Source organism: Panthera leo, chromosome B2 (assembly GCF_018350215.1).
Source record: "Panthera leo isolate Ple1 chromosome B2, P.leo_Ple1_pat1.1, whole genome shotgun sequence".
Classification (NCBI taxonomy): Eukaryota; Metazoa; Chordata; class Mammalia; order Carnivora; family Felidae; genus Panthera; species Panthera leo.
Window position 1 is genome coordinate 136,389,592 of NC_056683.1, and position 21,946 is coordinate 136,411,537.

Sequence of the window (21,946 nt, forward strand, 5' to 3'; positions counted from 1 at the left end):
AATAGATACGTTACCACAGTGTCTGGGGAACTGTAAGGAGTGGTGGGGACAGTGGCAAGCATGGTCAGGGCACCAGCACACAGCTTAAAGCAAGTCACCCCCTACAGGAAGGGGGGGGGGGTGTTTCAGGGGACAAGTTTCTTGAGTGAAGACAGAAATTCAAATTTTTTGGTTACATCTCTGGGTTTTCTCACTGATGGCAAATAATTTATATTTAAGAAAAAAAAATCCAAGCCAATCACTTCATTTTAAAACTCCACACAGATTTCCTAGAGTGATGAGGGAGAATATTAATGAGTTAAAAAAGGAATTCTTAAGGTAAGTACTCCAAACACCTTATTTTAAAAATTAGTTCCTTAATGACTTACTACTGTTGTTATTTTTTTTTACAAGAGTTTTTGGTCTGTTCCACATTTTTTTTTTAACATTTATTTATTTTTGAGAGACACAGAGAGACAGAGCATGAGTAGGGGAGGGGCAGAAAGAGAGGGAGACACAGAATCTGGAACCATGCTCCAGGCTTCGAGCTGTCAGCACTAAGCCCGACGTGGGGCTCGAACTCACGAATCACGAGATCATGACCTGAGTCAAAGTCGAATGCTTAACCGACCAAGCCACCCAGGCGCCCCCTGTTGTTATTTTTTAAATTAAAATTTTTATTGAATAGTTGAAAACGGAGATTAAATAAGGCTGACACATTGATTTTAAATGTCTCCCAAACAAAAAATATACAAATATATGATTTGATGAATCTTATAATAGGTAAAACTGGAAAGAGCCTATACACTCCAACAACAGGTCTGTGTTCTACTGAATTACGGCATAACCAGCAGATAAAAAACATAATGTTAAGTCCATTTAACAAGAAAACATAATGTTAAGTCCATTTAACGAGAACTGATTATGTGCCAGAGAAGCTATTTGACCCTGAAGATACAAGGAGAGAGACACTCTAAATGTCCTTAAAGAGGTCTCTTGTCTAATCTAATTTATAGGAGCCACAACATGAACATCATGTATGTTTAGGACCAGGAATTACAAGGGAACAAAGAAAAAGCAAAATAACTTATTTTTTAACCCATGTTATTGTTACCAAAATTTATCTATTAAATAATGTTGAAGTAACACGAGAACCAGAATTGCAAAACTATTTTCATGAACTAACGCGCTCGAATTGGCTAAGAATGACTAAGGATTTATTCTTCAGGGTATTAGTAATACTACTCAGAAAATGCTTTTTATTCAAACATAGCAAACCCTTATGCAAACCTTTTACAATTACTCTTCACAAGGCTCATGTCTACCAAGTTTTCCTTTACGCATTCTCAATTTTTCATGCTGAAATGAGTCAGAAAGTGGTGAAAAGACACATTCATGGCTGTCCACTCAGTGCTCTATTCATGAGACCCTCCTTGAGACACACACAATACCAGCTTCTTCTGAGTGGGAAACTATAAAAATGTAGATCACGTAAAAAACCCGCATGCTTGGCAACACAACTTGAAGAGTTAATTTGGACGCGAGCGGCACCTTCAGGGTTGTTACCTCCAAAAGCTGTCGCTTCCCTGACGCCATCATCTTGATGGTGGACATCCGCTCGGCTAAGACGGTGAGTGTGGACTGCAAGGCCAGCTGTTCCGCGGGGTCGGACTCGGGAGACTGGGACACCAGCTCCTCCGCCAGAGACGACTGGAGCTCACTGATCTCCTCTTGAAGCATGAGAATCTCATCCATCAGTGCCTGTGGAGAAGACTGTGGAATCACACTCCTGTATGTACTTTTTTGGACTGAGGCATCGTGTCACTAGCTGAGTCTCACATCGGTTGAGATTAATGAAGATAATTCACATGGAAGTCCTTTAACCAGCAAACAGGTTCCGAAATGAAAGGACTGGAATGAATGCCAGGCAGTTTCCGGTTTCAAAACCATTGTGTCACTAACGTAAATGAATTTGAACGAGTTCGTCAATCCTTCTGGCTTTCACTGGGCTCATCTGCAGTCCGGGAGGGGAGCTTGCTCAGTGTGAGTCTGAGTCTATGACTCTATATTGAAAGCCAAATTCATTACTTTCTTCCTCAACACGATTTTTCCCACTCCAGATTTCCCCCAAGTCTGAGCAACAACACTGCGCTTTAACCCAAAGCTCACATTACACAAGACCAGGGCGATCGGTCACCTGTTTCTATGTTCTCACCCTCTCCTCACGTTTGCCTGCTCTTCCCGGCTCTAAAACCTGAAGTTTCTCAGCTAACTTCCAGGTCCCTCTTTTCTCTCCTCGCAGTCTCTCCCGGGGCTGGGGGGGTGGGGGGGTGCCCATTCCTGAGGCTCCAAATGTTTTCTAACCCTGAAAGCTCCCAGGGTCATGTTCCTAACCCAAGTATCTGTCCTAAATTTTAGGGTTTATACTCAACACACACATTTCATGGGTATCTCCAGCATATTACGTGTAAAACCTGCTTCCTCCTCTGTCTTCCTCACCTCACTGAAAGCTAACACCCTCTCACTGTTCAAGTTCAAGACCTAGGAGTCACGCCTCACACCTCCTCTCCTTCCCTCACCATATCCAATCTCACACCAAGTCCTGCACTATGGATCCGATGTGTCTCCTCTGCCCCAGCCCAAGTCAGAGCCAACTCTCTTAACTGAATGGCTCTAATGGTCTCCTGGTTGGCCTACCTGCTTACAGGCTTACCTGGTCTCTCCAGTCCACTCTGCACAAAGCAACTGGGGTGAGCTTTTAAAAAGCTCTCACTTTCCTGCTTTTAAATACTTAGTGGCTTATTGCCCGTAAGATAAGGGCCAAACTCCTATCTTACCTGTATGTCTCACCACTTTCTGCCATTGTACCACACCCCCTTCTCCCTCGTTACATTCCTGCCTTTTGCCCTCAGTCCAGGACCTCCAGCTCTTTCTGGCAAATACCACGCTAATTTCTTTATTCATATCCATCACAATTATATACATGGTTTTTATTTCTCATTTTTTTTTGGTATGTTATGACTCGTTCTTTAACTGGAATCTTGACGGGAGAAATTCTTACGTAGGATTTGAATGCCGTGTTAGAAAAAACAGGTCCTACCACAGGAGGGGCCACCGGGATGTCAAGTAAAGAAACACAGGCTTTATATTTACTGATATTTCATAGTTTCCGAGGTACCTGCACTTACATATTTCACAGCTCTGCCACAGGACCGTAGGCTTCAGTGCAAGCCCGGTGCCTCCTGACCGTGGGCTCTCAATAAATATTTTAAAACGAAATAACAAAAACCCCTTCTCTTCTCCTAATATTAAGTGTCATCATATACAGTTGATTTTTTTTAATAAACAACTATATTGAAGTCATTCTATATATCTAGAAAAGTGCACAGACCCTAAGTGTAGAGCTCTATAAATTTTCACAAACTGCACATACCCACTCCTGACACTCAGATCGAGAAACAGAACATTCCCAGGACTCTACAGTCTCTTCTGATCTCCTCCCTGTTACTACCTCCCTCCTTGCCAAAGATCACCACAGTGTTACCTGTAAACATCATAGGTTACTTTGGCCTCTTTTTGAGCTCTGTAAAAATGGAATCATACCTGAAGTACTTTCCTGTCTGGCTTCTTTCCCTCCCTGTCATGGTTGTGAAAGGTACGCATGTTGATGATGATCATTTTTATCATTGCGTAGCATTCCACTCTCACCTGGTTTGTGGATCCTTTCCGGTGAAGCCTTTCTAGTGGGTTCATGGTAGTACCTCACTGTAATTTTAATTTGCATTTCCCTGATGACTAATGAGATTGAGCACTTTTTTTTAAATGTTTTTTTAATGTTTATTTATTTTTGAGAGAGAGACAGAGCGTGAGCAGGGTAGGGGGTCGAGATAGAGGGAGACACAGAATCTGAAGCAGGCTCCAGGTTCTGGGCTGTCAGCACAGAGCCGGACATGGGGCTCGAACTCTGAGTGCGAGATCATGACCTGAGCTGAAGTCAAATGGCCAAACAACTGAGCCACCCAGGTGCCCCGAGATTCAGCACTTTTCCTATGCTTTTTAGCCATCTGGCTATCCTCTTTTGTGATTGCCTGCTAAAAATCTTTTGCCCACTGGAGTCTTTCCTTTTCTTACTGATGTGTAAAGTTGTTTATATATTTTGGATAGGAGTGCCTGCGTTCCTTTTGGTTCTGTGTATTGCAAATATCTGCTCCCACTTTGTGACATGGCTGTCCCTTAATGGGAATGACTTCCTTACTGGTGCCTTTTGATAAAATGAAATTCTTAAATTTATTACAGTCTAATAATATCAGTATTTTCCTTCACTGGAAAACTCAGGGTTAGGTTTTGGTGTCCAATTTAAGAGATCTTTGCCTATCCCAAAGTCATGAATATATTTTCCCAAGTTACCTTCTAGAAAAATGGTATTCAAGGTGTGGCCTATAAAATAGTATCAGTCTATGCAAAATGTTTACCGATTCATGACAAGATAGAGATATTGTAGGTGTCAAGAAACTTGTAAAGCAACTGGACATTGACATGTCCTAGCAGCATTTTATTTTCTAAAATATTGGTCTGTGATGGGTCAGAAATTTTAAAAATTAAATAAGGTTATTTAGTACAGATAGTTTGAGAAACTCTGTTGCAAAACTTTTTTTTTTTTAACCTTCACATTTAGATCTACAATACCCTTAAACTTAATTTTTGTGTTCAGCCATAGATAGGGGTCAAAATTCTTTTTTTTTCTTATTAATATCAATTGATCCTGCCTAACTTACTGAAAATAGTATTTTTAATCCATTGTTTTGCAGTATAATATTGGACATAAACCAAGCGTCTGTATGTGTCGGTGTGCCTACGACTTCTAATTCTGTTCCACTGACCCAGCTGGCTGTCTGTGGCAACACCACACTATCATAATTACTACCGCTCTATAAGTCTCACTCTCTGGGAGGATACATTCTTCAACCTTACTCATTTTCCTCAAGATGGTCTTGGCTATTTTTGACTCTTATACATTTGTAATATATTTTAGAATTAGCTTATCAATCTCCACCAAAGACCTTACTGGAATATTTTAATGAGATTGTAATGAATTTAAAGACTGACTTTGTTATATATTAAAAACGCTTTTTCTCCAGGCATTTACTTTCCACTACTTCATAATCATATTTTGATTACTGCCAAATATACAAAATTCATATTATTTGGTCTCTGTTTTTTTTTTAAGTTTATTTACTTTGAGAGAGACAGAGACAGTGCGAGTGGGGAAGGAGCAGAGAGAGAGGATAGAGAATCCCAAGCAGTCTCCATATTGCCAGTGCAGACCCTGACGTGGGGCTCGAACCCACAAACCTGTGAGATCATGACCTGAGCTGAAACCAACAGTCAGGTGCTTAACTGACTGAGCCATCCAGGTGCCCCTTATATGGCCTCTTTTAAAGGCTTGTCCATAACTAGACTGACCCCATCATGTCTTTTTTTGCACTGATCCTCTGTGCAAGGAAGGAGAGCCCCTCACTATCTTAAACCATGTTCATTCTCATTGTCTCCTCTGCACCTTTCTTCACATGTGTTTATATTTATAGCGCCTTCCACCCACTCCTGTTGTCAGTCTGAACTTTTAAAATCTGTGCTTCCCGAAAGACCCCATAGAATTTCCTTTTGTCTCCATCTGTAGATAAAAGGAAATTTTACCTTTATCTATAACCCACAATCCCATTGTGTTTTTCTACAACGTGTTGGTAATTCCCTTCACCCCTAAAGCGCACTTTTTAATCACATATTAATGAGAAAGTCTGTCCTTTTTAGCTGCATGCATACTAGGTGCTCAGCACATCTAGTTGACTTAATTCTAATTCATGATCGATCAAACAGGTATCTCAATCACGAAGCAACCAGGAAGAAAAAAGCCATCTCATTTACTCTCAGTGGATTTGACCAATCCAGTATACAGGGAAGTCACTAGCTTCTTTTTCAGGCTCACAATGGTCTGCAACAGCCCTCTGAATGTTCTGCAGTAAGGAATAAAGGAATTAAGAATTCTAAAACTGTGGGTTTTCATCCTCTTAGAGTCAAGACTCTCTATTCATGCTTCAGTTTACTCTCAAGGGAGAGTTTTTTGCTCTCAAGGATGGTTTTGGAAGGTAACTATAGTTTTAAACTTCAAGATCCAGGAGCCAAGCCTACTGGGGGCGGGACTTTTTTCTGATGTAAAATGTTTTGAAACCAGATAGAGGGGGTAATTGTATAAGATAGTGAAAGTATTAAATGCCACTGAGGGATGCCGGCGGGGGGCGGCGGGGGGCTCAGATAGTTAAGGGTCAGACTTCAGGTAATGGTCTCATGGTACAGGTTTGAGCCCTGAGTCAGGCTCCATGCTGACAGCTTAAGAGCCTGGAGGCTGCTTCACATTTTGTGTCTCCCTCTCTCTCTCTCTACCCCCCCCCCATGCTCGCCCAAGCTCTCTCTCTGTCTCTCTCTCTCTCAAAAATAAACATTAAAAAAATAAAAAAATAAATACAATTTAAAAAATTAAAAAAAATAAATGCCACTGATTGTACAGTTTAAAGTGGTTAATTTTATGTGAGTGGAGTATCATGTCAATTTAAACAAAAAGATCCAACAATCAAATGTCTTCACCCCTATAACTGTCTCAGCTGGTGGCCAGCTGTCTCCTTACAACATCTGACTCAAAACTAAGGAGGAGAAGAAACACACACCTTTGGGTTTCTGACTTGTGTTTACAAAGAGGGTATATGTACCACACTTCTGTGGTTTACAAAAGTACCTTAGGCTTCTCTAAAATGACTCACTCTGGGGACAACATGGAGTTCATGTTTGGCTTAACACCAAAGGTAAATGTGAATTTCATTGTGACTTTCAGAACTATTAACATCAGCACAGCCGGTTTCAAACTTTGACTTGTCATATATAATGAAAAAGCAAAAATAGAAACAAATTTACCTCAGAGCTCTGCCTACTATCCATCACTGAGCTTCATGTGGCAGAGACAACACATGCCCACAAAGCATTAGCTGCCCATGACCATGAAGGTCCCTATCACAGGGGGCTTATCACTTAGAACAGCCACAAGTCAGCTTATGAACTGCATTACTGTCTTAAAAAAATTTTTTTAATGTTTATTTTTGAGAGAGAGGGAGAGCCAGAGACAAGGAGAGCGAGAGCGAGCAGGGGAGGGGCAGAGAGAGGCAGAAGAGAGAATCTGAAGCTGGCTCCAGGCTGTGAGCTGTCAGCACAGAGCCCGACTCAGGTCTCAAACTCACAAATGGTGAGATCATGACCTGAGCCAAAGTGGAACGCTCATCCAACTGAGCCACCCAGGTTCCCCTGCATTAATGTGTTAAAATTAGATCCCCCATACAATTTAGAGAAGGTAACAGGAAAGGCACAGCACTCTACCCAAATTCAGTAGGTTTAGACAAGTAAGTAGAGGAAAAATGTAGGTATTAGGTCAGCTCCTTAAAGAAACATTAAAACTTTCAAGAGAATGTTGGGAAAGAAATAACAACTGAAGGGTTTCTATTAATTTTTAGAAAATATAAAAAGTATACTGGACTGCCTCACCCACATTCAGTTGGAACTTAGAAATAGTAATTCTACAACACTTCTTGGAATTTTTAAAATACCATTCCAGAAGCAAAGAACCAATTTAGACTTTGAGATACTGTTAGCTTTTCACGTGGGCAGCTCTGTCCCAGAATTTGTAGAACTGAGGTACAGATGGCAAAAGTAGGTCAGATGGAAAATTCTAGATTTGGGGTGATATGAAAAGCAATACATAATTCATACTTTCTTTGCCTCTCAGCAGAGCATTAATATGGTAAGTTCCCATGATGGGTAATAATCACGAAAGTAGCTACATCTCCTCGCTGCTAGAATTGTTCACATGACCACTCCCAGCTTAGAAAGAGACAGAAATTCATGCGGCTGGCCTTAATTACAAGAAAAGTCACACATTCATTCTAATAGTTAATACTTACTTAGCATTAATGTGCAATGTTGTGTTTTCTCCATTAAATCCCTTGAAAATACTAATTTTGCTCTACATTCAGTTTATGCACGTTTTCATCCCAACGCCCGAGAGGCAGGGTGGTGGTTGGGAGCTAATTTCTGTTTTCAATTAGGAACCCTGGAATGTCAGGGCAGACCACCATGATCCTGTTTTCATGCGTTCCTGAATCCTGGGGGACCCAGTGAAAGGTCTCGGGGGCTGCGGTCAGTCACCTGGGACACTAGAATCATGCACCTTGAACAAAGGCCGAGATAACCCAAAAGTAGAGAGAATTAAACTATGTAAACCCTCTCCTGGAACACCTGCTCGTGATGGCCTGACAGTGTGATACTGAAATTCACACTACAGTAGGCTTTGGGTAATTTATGCTCAATTCCTTTTGAAGTTTTAGAGGAAACTATAATCAAATGGAGATCACTTATCCTGCCCCTTACGGCATAGTGAAGCATGGGGCTGGGGCGGAGGGGCAGCTGAGCAGACAGAACCCCAGGGGGCACACTGGTTCTACACAGGCAACTTTTTCAGCTGACAGTAAGGCGGCAGCAGTTGACAAGTTGATAACTGGAGTATCAGTTAAAGAGGACCATGGTGCTTGAAAGAAAATTGCATTGTAATAGTCACCTAAGTCCCTGGACTGTCCTCATGATTGGTTTAGTCCAGGTAAACAAAGACTGACCCTAACTCTATGTTTGTACAGCACCTTCCCCAAACCAGACTGACTATGGATGACTTTGGGAGAGCAGAAAGCCCCACAGAAGGTAGTTTTACAAAAATAAGGCCTAAAGACGGGTGCTACACGCTTTGATCTCTATCTTAAGAAGTTACAGAAGTGTCAAAAACCTGAAGCCACTATTTCTCAATATACGGTCTCCAGATAAAATATGCTCATTTTTGGGTTATATTGCAAGAACACCACATATATTCTTAACATATGTAAAAGAATGCAATTTTATCTTAGACTACATATACGAGCAACCAATATATTCCAAGGTTTTCCTGGATTCAAGGGAAAAAAAAGTGCAGAGTTTCATGCCTGCTAATAAATTTCCCAAGTCCTTGACAGATACACATATCACATCATGCTTCACAGCACTTAATTTACATCTAAAAATACCTTTGTTTTCCTCTGCCTTTTTAGAGGGTTAGTACATGCTCCTCCATTCTGGCAGGGGGGCGAGGGGGAGGGCAGGTAGTATTTCCCCATATCGTGGTGACTGAATATTTCAATGAACACCTCAGTAGCCCTGGCTCTCAGTTATACCCGATTGTGCATTAACAGTACACTTGATCATACTGCTAAAGAATTAACTGGATTTTAATATATGCATTTTCTTAGCATAGATTTAAAAAAATTTTTTTAATGTTTATTTATTTTTGAGAGAGAGAGACAGCGCAAGGCGGGGAGGGGCAGAGAGAGAGGGAGACACAGGATCTGAAGCAGGCTCCAGGCTCTGAGCTCTCAGCACAGAGCCCAATGCGGGGCTCGAACTCACGAACTGTGAGATCATGACCTGAGCCAAAGTCGGAGGCTTAACCAACTGAGCCATGCAGGTGCCCCTGGCGTGCATTTTAAACTGATGTATTTTTAACATCTTTCTGAATTAGGTTAGTGGAATCATCTCTGTTTCTCACGTCAAGCCAAAGATTTGCCTGTTTGCGTAACATTTTAAAAAACGATTCAAGTCAGGTACAACCATAAGATTATGACTCTGAAGGCCTGTTCTGCAACTGCTTCTCTGCCCACTTAAGTCTGAGAGCTATTCTCTGAAGTGATCACGGAAAGGTGCTAGGCCCACACTGGCTAAGTGTCTTAAGACAACAGTAACCGGAGGAGGTAGATGAAAGTACATTTTATCCCCACAACAGTTGACAACGGCAACAGCGCAACGTGGCAACTATTAGGAAAGGCACTTGGTGTGATAACCGTGAAGAAGCCCCGTCGGGCATGCGGCTTTCTTTGCTTCAATTCAAGGTCTGCATTTCCGTCTTTCCTTCCTGGATCCCTCCCTGAAGAAGTGGTGGAAACAACCACCATGTGGAATCTTGTTTACTCTGTAAGCACTGATCTAATGCAACCCAAAAAAGTCAGTCTCCTCTCCCAAACACATGCTGAGCCAACCAGTCACCAGAGTGGCACCACCTAACCCTGCGGGAAACCGAAGTCACCGCTAGTTGTACCTGATGCTCCGCCATCTGGCTCTCTGGACCCCTGCCGTGCTCCAGACTCTCACTGAGTTTCATCTCGATGGCCTCCATTTTTGTGGAGATGGACTGGAGGGAGTCCTGGTACTTCTGCTGCCTTTCCAAAGCTTCATAGAGAGTGCGCTGCTTTTCACTGATCTAAAGAAGAAAAGGATATTACCAAATGTCTCCTAGCCTCTTATCTTCTAGGTTACTACACTTCTTTCCTCATGCGACATCCTGACGTCTGTGGCCCAACAGACGGTATCCGACTCTGTGCACGGAGTGTGTTAACTCCGGGCGCGGGTTTCGTAAGACAGTCGCTCAAGTAATCCCGTGTGCGGTGGACGGAGTTAAACAATTCCACGTTTCGGAGACTTACTTACCACATTCTTTAGGGTTTCCCAAGAACGCTGCAAATCATCCAGCTTAGCGGTAGCAGATGGCTCCAATCCTAGTTCATAGAACTCCGGCGATGGCAACGTGCTAGGGTGGATCCTGGCAGCATCTGTCTGCAACCTCTCAGCAGATAAGGCTTGGTAATAAGCAATGTCCTGTGGGTGCAAAGCCCGGTGTTGGGTTCAAGAAGAAGACAAATTTAGGTTAACGTGCGCTGTATTGTTTGCCTTGTGGAGGAAGGGTTTGGGATTCACCTAAACTATAAACTATTATAGGGGCTATAACAGGGGCTATAAACTATCGAGGTTTGTGTAATTCTTGTGACGAGAAGACAAAGATTGTGCCAAAGCACACTACAGTTGCTTCTGAATTTTGGCTTCTATAAAAAAAAAAAAAATGAACAAATATTTCAAGTTGCCAAACCCATTCTTAGTTTATATTTGGTAAAACAGAAATACAAAAGATTAGAGTGGTGCACATATTTAAAAGACGAACTAATAAGGCAAAAAAAAGAGAATCTAAATTATCTCCTAAAATGTTGTTTTTTAATGTATTGATTAAAGTGCTGCATGCTTTTAAAAAGTACTTGATTTAAATAATATTAAGTCATTTTTGAGACACAGCCAGATCTTCCGTATCTGTGAGTTCATCACTCACAGGAATTAACTTCTTTTAATATTAAATAAAGGAAAATGTAATCAGAAGTTAAAACTACTCTAAGAAAGAAATAATAAAAACGATTCCTTCTCATCACTTCCTGGAAGTACACTGGAAATAATCAAAGGGAATGATGAAAAACAAACCTTTTGAATTTTTTATTATTTCTTGGGTTGTAAGTAACATTACATATTTTATAGTATTAATAACGGACTCTCCTACATCAAGACATATAATCGTGTGTTTTCAATTGTTTCTATGCATATTTGTGTGTATTAATAGAAATTGGATTGGGGAGTAATGTTTATATTCTGGGAATTTCTATTACAAAGTTCACTACTTTTGGGGCACCTGGGTGGCTCAGTCGGTTAAACCTCCGACTCTTGATTTCAGCTCAGGTCCTGATCTCACTGTTTGTGAGACTGAGCCCCGCACTAGGCTCTGCACTGGGAGTGTGGAGTCTGCTTGGGATTCTCTCTCCCTCGCTCTCTGCCCCTCCCCCATTTGTGTGTACGTGTGTGCATATGCCCATGAGCTTGCGCACTCTCTCTCTCTCTCTCTCTCTCTGACACTTGTTGGGATGAGCACTGAGTGTTACATGTAAGTGATGAATCACTAAATTCTGCTCCTGAAATCACTATTATACTCTATGTTAACTAACTTGGATTTAAATAAAATTTTAAAAATAAAAAATTAAATAAATAAACAAACATTAAAAAAAGTTCACTACTTTTGCAGTTGTACTGTTGGAGATAATAATGTATCTGAATGGAAAATACCTGAGCCTTATCGATAAGGTAAGGTCTTATGGATAAGGTCTTGGTAAAAAGTCTTCAAGAAGGACCCAGACACTGGAGAAACCAAAATAAGAACAGGAAAGGGCTGGTGTTTGGGGGTGTGTATGAGGACAGAAGCAGGATTGTGGGTAAAAGGGGTTCAGACAGGAGTCTGACACCGGAGGAGTCAGAGCTGAGATTCCAGTTGAAATTCTACTAAGTAGCTGTATAACGAGAAAGTCACTCACATCTCGTGCATCGGTTCCCTCATGTGTGTAACACTGGGGAGTTCTGAGGATTAAATGAAGTCATATTTGAGTGGCCATGAGACCTGGTACTTATTTTGTTGTTGACCCTTCTAGGTAAGTCCCCAACCTTTACTGAAGACACTGGAACATGGAGACTGGTTCCTCCTCGTTCCTGATCCTGTCACCATCCTGGGTAGATGACTTTGCTCTTCTCAAGTCTTTGCTAAGCTCTATCCATTCACCCTCACCTACTTTAACCCCACTTCAGTCCTCCGCACCCTTGAACATGATAGCCTGTCATCACTGAATAGGCTCACCCCATGTGCACTTCCAGCTATGTCTAAAGTTACTTAAACTCTCCTCTTGCCAACACCTCTGCCTTCTTTGCCCCTTTAAACTCTGCGTTACTCACCTGGAAAATCCCAGGCAGGACTCGATCCAACTTTACTTTCCAGAGCGCATGGGTGTACATGCTCATGAGCATATACACACCCCCCCACACACACACAAACACACAGCTGAAGCCATCGAGGAGATACCCCTGAAACTCCTCAAATTTCCAAAAATCTGTCTACGCTCAGACTCCCCTTTATCTCATACTTGCCAGTTTCCTGGCTGAACGATAACCCTCCCACCTACTCCCAGAATCCCATCCACTTTCACTTTTTCAAGGACCTTGGTGCATTACTATCCTCTCCATCTCTATTGATTTTCTCCTCAGCATATAAACAGAGGCAAATCTTTTCAGTCTAAAAACACATACTCTTTTTCGGTATTTTTCTTACGGGATGTCACATGGTAGAAAAGTCCACAAATCACAAAGTGATGGGTCATCACACACAAACACATAGTTGTGATTGCCGTTCCTTCCTTTTCTCCCTTTCACATGATAATCCAGCTTCTGAAAATGGTAGTTTACATTTGATAATGTTCACTTTCTCACCCCCAATCCACTTCTAAATACCCAGCTGTACTTTGACCCTGATGACTCTTTTCTGTAAAATAAAATGATTATTTTCAGCCCTTCTTCTGCCTGACCTCTCGATAGCATTCAACACCTCTGACTGTCCCCTTTTGGAAACACTGTCCCTGTAATCTGTTCTCCTGCAAGCTCCAGTCATTCAAGCTTTCACTTGTGTATTTCCCTCAGTTATTTATAAGCTCTGCACTCACATCTTCATTTTTACATTTCAAACTCAACATTTCCAAAAACAAAAACAGACAAATAAAACAAAACAAAACAAAAACATCCAGGATGAGAAATAACAAATTTACAAAAAAAAAAAAAAAATCATGTTCTATCCATCTTTCAATAAATGGAACTTCTAGGCAGAAGCTCTGATAGTGGGATTTATTCTCTATCTCTTCTCTCCCTTCCCATCCACAGGTTATTTAGGATGAATTCTATTGACACATACCCTTGCCCCAGCACTGCTTCAAGTTCTCATTAGAACAACAACTGCCCAATTCCCAGGTTGCAAACTCGTAGCCTGCAGGCTGCCTCTGGCTTGCACACATTTAGTTCGGTTTATGCAGTGTATGATACTGTTGAAAATGTCATCGAAGTAGAGAGGTTTAATAAGAATCCAGATTCATAGCTCCTTTTGCAAACCAGAAGGTACATAAGACTGGACTCTGTCCACAGGACTATGGAAGTTCTAACAGGGGACAGGCTGCCTGGTTTATGAACAGAGGTGCTGTTCGGGTCCTTTTCATTCCCCGGCCGTTGACATCACAGCCCTGGCCAGGCATCAGAGTGTGCAACTTCTGTCTCTCACTAGCTTCTCTGGGTCTGAATCTGTCCATCTCTATTCTACTGTCCACACTGATCCAGGATGATCTGTTCTCAGACTTACTTCTGTACATAGCTTCTAGTTAAATTCCCTCTGTGGTTAACTGTTAGCTTCTGGATAAAGTTCAATGTGTGTGTGTGTGTGTGTGTGTGTGTGTGTGTGTGTGGTTCTTCATGATGTGTTTCCTTCAGCCCTCTCAGTTTCTTTTCTCCCCTTCTCCCTCCTCCTCCGAAACTGGTTCTCTAATTATACTAACACTATTTGCAGTTGTCTTGATGGGCCATCCTCCTTCCTGCCACCACACCTTTCCATATGTCTTTCCTTCTTGCCTGAAAAACGTCACCTCACTCTAGTGCACACCAACTGCTTAACTTGCACTCCTTTCCTAAAGCTACAGGGTGCCCCCTCTGACCCATCCTGAACTCCAGGTTCAGGGGCACACTCCAAATCTGTCCTCACCATGCAATGTTTCTCCCCGTCCTGGCCATTGTCCCATTCTATTGTGATTACTCACTCCAACTGTGAGCTCAGTTAAGACCGGAGAAGTGCCTTTTGTCTCTGACTCTGAGCAGGTCTTAGGCTGTTTGGCAAATAACAGGCAGGCATATATATCTATAATGCATCATACATATAAAAGCACTTTTGTAAACTTTATATACACAGAAGGTACTTTTTTGTTTGAGTGAGCAGGGGCAGAGGGAGAGAGAGGCAAGGGGCAGAAAGGAAGAGAGAGGAGGGAGAGTGAGAGAGAATCATAAGCAGACTTCGCACCCAGCAAGGAGCCCAGGAGCCCAACATGGACCCTGATGCCGGACTGGATCTCATGACCATGAGATCATGACCTGAGCCAAAATCAGGAGTCAGATATTCAAATGACTGAGCCACTCAAGCACCTCAAGAAAGGTAATAGTATTACTGGGTCCACAAGGAAAAGCAAAAAGTTGCTTTAAATGTACAATCTTTAAATTAAATACTCTTTTATAAATAAGGAAGCCCCCCAAAAGAGCCAGAATAAAATACATTTGTTACAAAAAAATATTTTTTTCTGGTTCTTTTGTAGGTGTGTGTGTGTGTGTGTGTGTGTGAGAGAGAGAGAGAGGGAGAATGTGTGTGTGTGTGTGTGTGTGTGTGTGTGTGTGTGCGAGTGTGGTATGTATGTGTGTTGCTCAGGCTTATTACACAGGAATGAGAATTCCTGGTTTCTTAAAAGCATCTGAAAAAGTATCGCCTTTTGTAGATGAATAGTTTGAGGACTACATATATTCAAATATTGAATTGAATATTTGAGGGCCACATATATTCAATAAAATAAAACAATCCTATAATTACAAAATGGAGGCCTTAACTGGCATAGCAAAGAATCATCCTCAGAAAGATGTTTCTTATTGCTTTGTACTTAAGATATGAGAGTTATTATCCAGTGGATTCCTAACAAAATGAATTTGGAAAGCTTCAGTTACTATTTCATTTACATTGTCCAGGTTAAAGAGTATTTTCATGCTTCACATCACATTTACTTTTTAAAAGTTTGTGAATTAAGTAGCACTGCTCGCTGTTACAAATGAGGCCGCTAAAGGACGTTGCAGGTACAGTCAGCTTACAGGCAGAAGAGACGGGACTCATGCCGAGCTTCCAACCTGGAGCCTGGCGCTCTACCAGGTACAAACCTTGGCTTCTGTCAACTCTGCCAAGGAGCTCGCCTCTTGCTTTGCTTCTAATAGCATCAAGAAGCCTGCAGCAAATCCTGGGGTTGCCTGGTTATTTCCACTCTCCAGTAAGCTACACTGTTACCACATTGAGCTAATAGCTACTGTCAGAGAGACAGAACCCACTGACTGTGCAGGGGTGGGGGGGTGGACGGGGTTGGGGGGAATCACTCCGTTATATAATGGAGATCTACTTACAGAAGCAGCCAGCACAAAACCTTCCTTTAACAGCTGCAATTTTATACGGCAGTTATATTTGGCTGCCCCCTAAAACAGCTGCACACATTCTATACAGTATGTTGAGTCTGAAAAGTGCAATTTATGAGGATTCTAAACGTCCTCCTCAACTACAAGAGAAAATTTTGCAAATCCAGCACATCCCCGGCCAGGTTGCAGTGCTTGTTCATTTTCCTCTGACTTATATTATTGTACAAGAATAACACGTGGCCTTAATGAAGGGGTTGATCTGCTTGAACACAAAGCATAGCACATTTGCTTTTTAAGGGCCTCCTCTGAGTAAGGGCATTTTTTTGGCTAATCTTCAGTATCACGTATAAGTACGTTCACAATGTGATTTAATTGATGCTTTCCCTTGATGGCGGAGGGGTGTCAAAATCTATTTAAAACAAAGAAAGATCTCACTCATAATTTTAGGATTTGACTGAGTTTGACAGCTGAAGTAACCATAATATGAAAACATTTGTGTATTTTATCATTCACGAGGCATTTTTATACGTACATTGAGAGACACTTTACAAGAAGTATCGTGGAGGCTTACAATCTTAGACCAGGGATATTCTCCCCACAGTGTTAATCTTAAGGCCTCGGTTTATTGTTCCATTTGAAAAATTTAAGAACATTAAGTTTATTATATAGGATAGTTTTTTCCTATACAATAGCTGACTATAGCCAAGTTTCTCTGATTCTAATAACATCTGTGACCACAGGGAAGAACACAACATCAAAGAATGAGTAATACATATTTTAAACTCAGAATCTGAAGAAAAGTTTCCCCCAGGGTACGCTGAACTTCTCTTTTTTGTTGTTTTGTTTTGTTTTGTTTTTAGTCTCTTCTCATCACTTTTGTTATTAGTCATCCCACATCCACCTTTCTAAATTATGAGGTCCTTGATGGCAGGGGCCACTGTTGTCTTCTCCTTTATTACCTGTCTGGAACCCAGAAAACATTTCATGCCAGGCAGGTACTCAAAATGTGTCTGATGAATGAATAAATTCATAACTTCCTAGAGCTACGTACAGTTTTGCCAAGAGAATTGTTTTACCTAAAACATTCATCAATTTTATACTCCTATTTTAGGGGAAGGAGGTTTTTTGTGTTTTTTTTTTAATCACAGAAATACTATTTTGAATGCTCTGTTTTAAAATAAAAATAATTGTAACTGATTTGTAATATAGCTTATAGAACATTTGTTCTGTTTAACGCTTCTTCCTTAATAACAAATTTCCACTTCTTTGAACACTTACATAATTTCACAGTAATATCATCAAACTTTTTTTTTTTTTAACGTTTATTTATTTTTGGGACAGAGAGAGACAAAGCATGAACAGGGGAGGGGCAGAGAGAGAGGGAGACACAGAATCGGAAGCAGGCTCCAGACTCTGAGCCATCAGCCCAGAGCCCGACGCGGGGCTCGAACTTACGGACCGCGAGATCGTGACCTGAGCTGAAGTCGGATGCTTAACCGACTGAGCCACCCAGGCGCCCCATAAAGACTATTTTGGCTAGGGGCGCCTGGGTGGCTCAGTTGGTTAAAGGTCAGACTTCGGCTCAGGTCACGATCACACGGCTTGTGGTTCGAGCCCCACATCAAGCTGCTGCTGTCAGCGCAGAGCCTACTTCAGAGCCTCTGTTTCCCCCCCACCGCCCCCACCCCTCCACTGCTTGTGCTCTCTCTCTCTCTCTTAAAAATAATAAATAAAAATTAAAAAAAAAACTAAACTATTTTGGTTAAAGGAAAAAAAAAAGAAACTAGTACTTAACGTGCATTAAAAATCTTTGGCTGTTGTAAACGCATATTTTTTATCTCTACATAATATTTTTGATGAAAACTCTTTAACATATTTAACTTAGCACAATCTGAATCTAACATAATGTATGCTAAAAAGCACCACATAACAAGGTATTATCTCCACTTTATAGGAAACAAAATTTAACGTTATTGAAAAATAGATAAAAAACACAAGTCTACTTAGACATTCCAATATATACACCGGGCCATCCCCCTTAAATTGGTTGACAGTAAATAAAGAAAGAGTAGAAGGTTTTCATCTTCAAAATCTGAGCTTATCAGTGTCAAAACCACGCTCTATGAATGTTACAATACAAAGAGATCATGTTATTTTACAATGGTGACATAAACATTTCTTTCTCTGTTCGGATGCAGTACTCCTATTAGATAGCTGTTAGAACTCCAGCCATAATGCCTTATAACATGGCCTTCTCCAGCTATAATTTCTGTGACCTAATTTTTGCTCATGTCACTGCTGGAAGCCCAGAAGAGGAACCGGTGGGCTGAGCCCGTAGTGGTTATCACATGACAATCACAGTTTGTGCAATTTCACACCTAATGGTGTGTCCCTCAAAGTCTAAGATTCATACCCACAATCTATTAAGAACAGGGAATGGAGTCCTGCATCCATCCAGAAATCCCAGCTAGAGGAATGCTAAATCGTGGTACCTGGTTAACAGAAGCATCTGTATTAGCCACAGGTGAAGGGGAGCGACAGGCAGGTGGAGAGGAAATTTCACTGTTGGTTCCCTCCTCCCCAGACTCCTCTGTGACAGGTGACAGCAAAGTGTGACAGCGACCCGCAGTCATCTATCACATAAAACATAGCCCAAAGGACACGAACAGAACATCAGTTAGCTATGTTAACAAAAGACCTAGTCAGGCACAGGTCAAAACAAAGGTAAGGATATAACAAGAGTTAGAAATACTGAGACCCAAATCTACATACGAATTCTGCATTAGTACTTAAAAGTTTTGCCTTCAAGTTAATAAGACTTTAGGGACCATTTGTAAAACAAACAGGGAAAGAGGGTGCCTATCACATTAAAGACTTTTGTTGTTGATTCAGTGTTTTCCTTTCTTTGATGTTTGTGTCTTTATAAATAAGTAGTAGAATTGTGGATCATACAAGGGAGAGAAGGGTCTACTCAAAATAAAACTTGAGTCTTTTGTGGACATCTCGGATTCCAAATGTCCTAGGGACATAACTGTACCCAAAGTAATAGTTTGCCAAAAGAGTCCAGGTACATACACTATCTGAGGCATAGCACATATGTGTGGAAAATATGCAGCACTGGAAAACACTGTCATTCCCAAAACAACTAATGCATTTTTAGATACAAAGTGATAAGGAAATAATGTTGCAGAACAGCAATTAATGGAACCTATTTATTTTAATCCAAAGCTACACTTTGGATTTTCTATTTTCTTATTTTTCTAATAACAGCTTTTCTTCTATATTTTATTAAACATTTGTATAACAGAATACACAAACATATCTAGCTGGCCAGTGTTTTAGCTTGGAAAACATACACAAAAAAATTTGTGTGGCATGATTCTCCTATCTCCCAGAAATCTACAAAACTGTGCAAAGGAATTTTTTTTTTTTTTTTGAAGCTCAGAGCCTTTCAGTGTGATTGCTGAATTATAAACAAATGCAGGGCCAACCTTACGCATATTAAATAATTCAGCCGCCTCAAGCCAACAGCTTCATTTTAACTGTCACTGTTTAGGGTATAGGCATCAAAAACTGGCCTTGGCCCAAATGTAGTCAGAGAGTTGAGACTGTTCCTCAGGTCTGATCTGCAAGACCCAGCACCGATCCCTAAGTTAAGCCACGGAGAGGGAACCTAGAACCGCTAGCCAGGGGGGGGCAGTCAGAAGGGAGCGCAGCGCGCCGGCTCCCATCAAACCCGGCCTTGACCCTTACTTACCATGACCACAGAGGGGTGGGCCGAGGTCGCGGGGAGGAGCTCCCGGTCCAGGTCCTCCGTCCCCTCCGCCAGTCCCTCCACCTCCGTCACCGTCAGCAGCATGGTGGCATGCTTGGCTTTCATCGTCAGCATCTTGCACTTGGAGTTCAAAGAGGCGATCTGCTCCTGGTAGCCCTTGATTTTCTGAGCCAGCTCCTGGGGAAACATTTCCCCCCCCCAGCCACTGTGTGTCAGAGCAGCATCAAAAGGAAACAGAACTAGTGGCGTTCATCTTCCTCCAGCGCTGGCCAATGAAATCACAGAGCTGCGGCAGCCGGCGGCAGGGCCGCGGCGGAGAGGCAGGATGTGGACGTGCGAGCGCAGGGGGCTGCCGGCAGCGCACCCGCAGCCCGACCGACCGCGGCGCGGCGGGGCCGGAAGAGCGGCTGCGCGCGGGCCGGGAAGGAGTGCCCGGCGTCCCGGCTCCTAAGCCCGGGAGAGGCTCCGGGTGCAAGCCGGAACTTATGTAACCTGAAGAACTGGCAACTTTCTTTAAAATGCCTAAACAATCTGAAACTGCCAGATGGTTCATGCCACGGAAATTAGGTCATGTGATGACTAAAACTACAAAAAATGCAATGCTCAGCTCTGACCATACTGTGTATCAGATAGAGCAGTCATCTGTTACAGACGGTGTCACAAAAGTAAACTGCATGTCAATTCCCGTGGCCCATGGAGTCTTTTTTTGTACAGCAGCTAATTAGCGCACAGGGGACCCTAATTATTTATGCAGATTATTCCCCAAATATAGTTTTGTACATTCATCACATTTTTCCCCTCGCGCCTTGCGTGTTTCTAATGTTTCAAATTAGAGCTTTGAACTTGAAGCTCAGTTCAAATTTAAGTTCATTTGCGGTTGAAAAAATTGTAAAAACTGTTTAATTTTAAAAATTAAAAATCGTCTTAAAGATCTAAAATACTAAATAAAAAATAATAATCTAAAAAGGTGGCTCTAAAATGTTAAGTTTATACTTTCTTATTTAAAAGATGCATATGTGTTCATCAAAAATAAAGATGTATATTCCAAAACCTTAATCCTAAAGTACCAAACCATTCCATTTTTTCTGTTCCTTTTATTTGGCTCCTTTGCCTGAAAAGCTGTCATTGAGTGTTTGTACATAACGTATTTTGCAACAAAAAACATTAAATGTCAATTTCTTTGAAACAAGAGTGTGTATATACCTATATACATACATGCACATATACATACTATGCATGTATATGTAAGTATACAAATAGTATCATCTTAAACACATTGACATTCAAACTAGAGCTTTGAACTTGGAAGTTCAGAAACAAAATGACAACAGGGGCACCTGGGTGGCTCAGTTGGTTAAGGGTCCAACTCTTGGTCTTGGCTCTGGTCATGATCTCATGGTGGGGGGATTGAGCCCTGTGTAGGACTCCACACTGTGCAGACACACATATATATCATTTTGTTACTGTCATTTTGTTTCTCCCGTCCCAGCCAAAACTGACTAAGTGGAAGGGAAAATGATCCAGCAGAACTCAGCCAGCAGCCCGTCTTCTTGACTTCTACTACAGCACAAGAGGATTTAAAGGAAGGACTTATTTATTTATTTTTTAAGTTTATTTAGAGAGAGAGGGAGGAGGGGAAAAGAGAGAGGGAGAGAGAGAATCCCAAGCAGCCTCCATGCTTTCAGCTCAGAGCCCTACATGGGGCTCGATCCCCATGAACCATGAGATCTTGACCTGAGCCAAAATCAAGACTCGGACCCTTAACCAACTGAGCCACCCAGATGCCCTTAAAGTAAGAATTTAGAAAGTAGAAATGATCACTTTTTACCTTTTAGAGTTGCAGGTACTTAATTAAACCTAAGAGGGCTTTTTTAAAATAGTGATTAAACAGCTATTTGCTACATCTGGCCTAGTGCCTAATTTGTGGTTACTCTATTATAATTAGTTAACATGCACATATAGAAGGCATCTACCAGCTTAATGGACTCCTTGAACTCTATGTTTTCATAGGAAAAATCACTAAACCTTCTTATAATGGCTTGCCCCACTGGGGTAGATTTGAAGAATCTTTGCGAAGTAGAGTTAGTTTCAGTCCTTCACCTTTTCTGCCTACGTGGAAGGTCATGGTCCCCTACTGCTGTACCCTGCAAAGGCGTGCCCATGCTGGCAGCAAACATCCATCTCCTAAACTGC

At 41.6% G+C, this 21,946-nt stretch overlaps 1 protein-coding gene across 1 annotated transcript in view; it reads right to left on the reverse strand.

The window, feature by feature from the left end:
* The window catches only part of SYNE1 (spectrin repeat containing nuclear envelope protein 1), a 471,896-nt gene that overhangs the window by 142,957 nt on the left and 306,993 nt on the right, over positions 1-21,946 (reverse strand). Inside the window, exons 91-95 of the mRNA XM_042940094.1 lie at positions 19,736-19,930; positions 18,471-18,611; positions 10,579-10,746; positions 10,190-10,351; positions 1,546-1,740 (exon numbers count right to left, since the gene is read on the reverse strand). Coding sequence (XP_042796028.1) covers positions 1,546-1,740; positions 10,190-10,351; positions 10,579-10,746; positions 18,471-18,611; positions 19,736-19,930 — 861 coding nt within the window. The remainder of the gene's footprint in view (positions 1-1,545; positions 1,741-10,189; positions 10,352-10,578; positions 10,747-18,470; positions 18,612-19,735; positions 19,931-21,946) is intronic.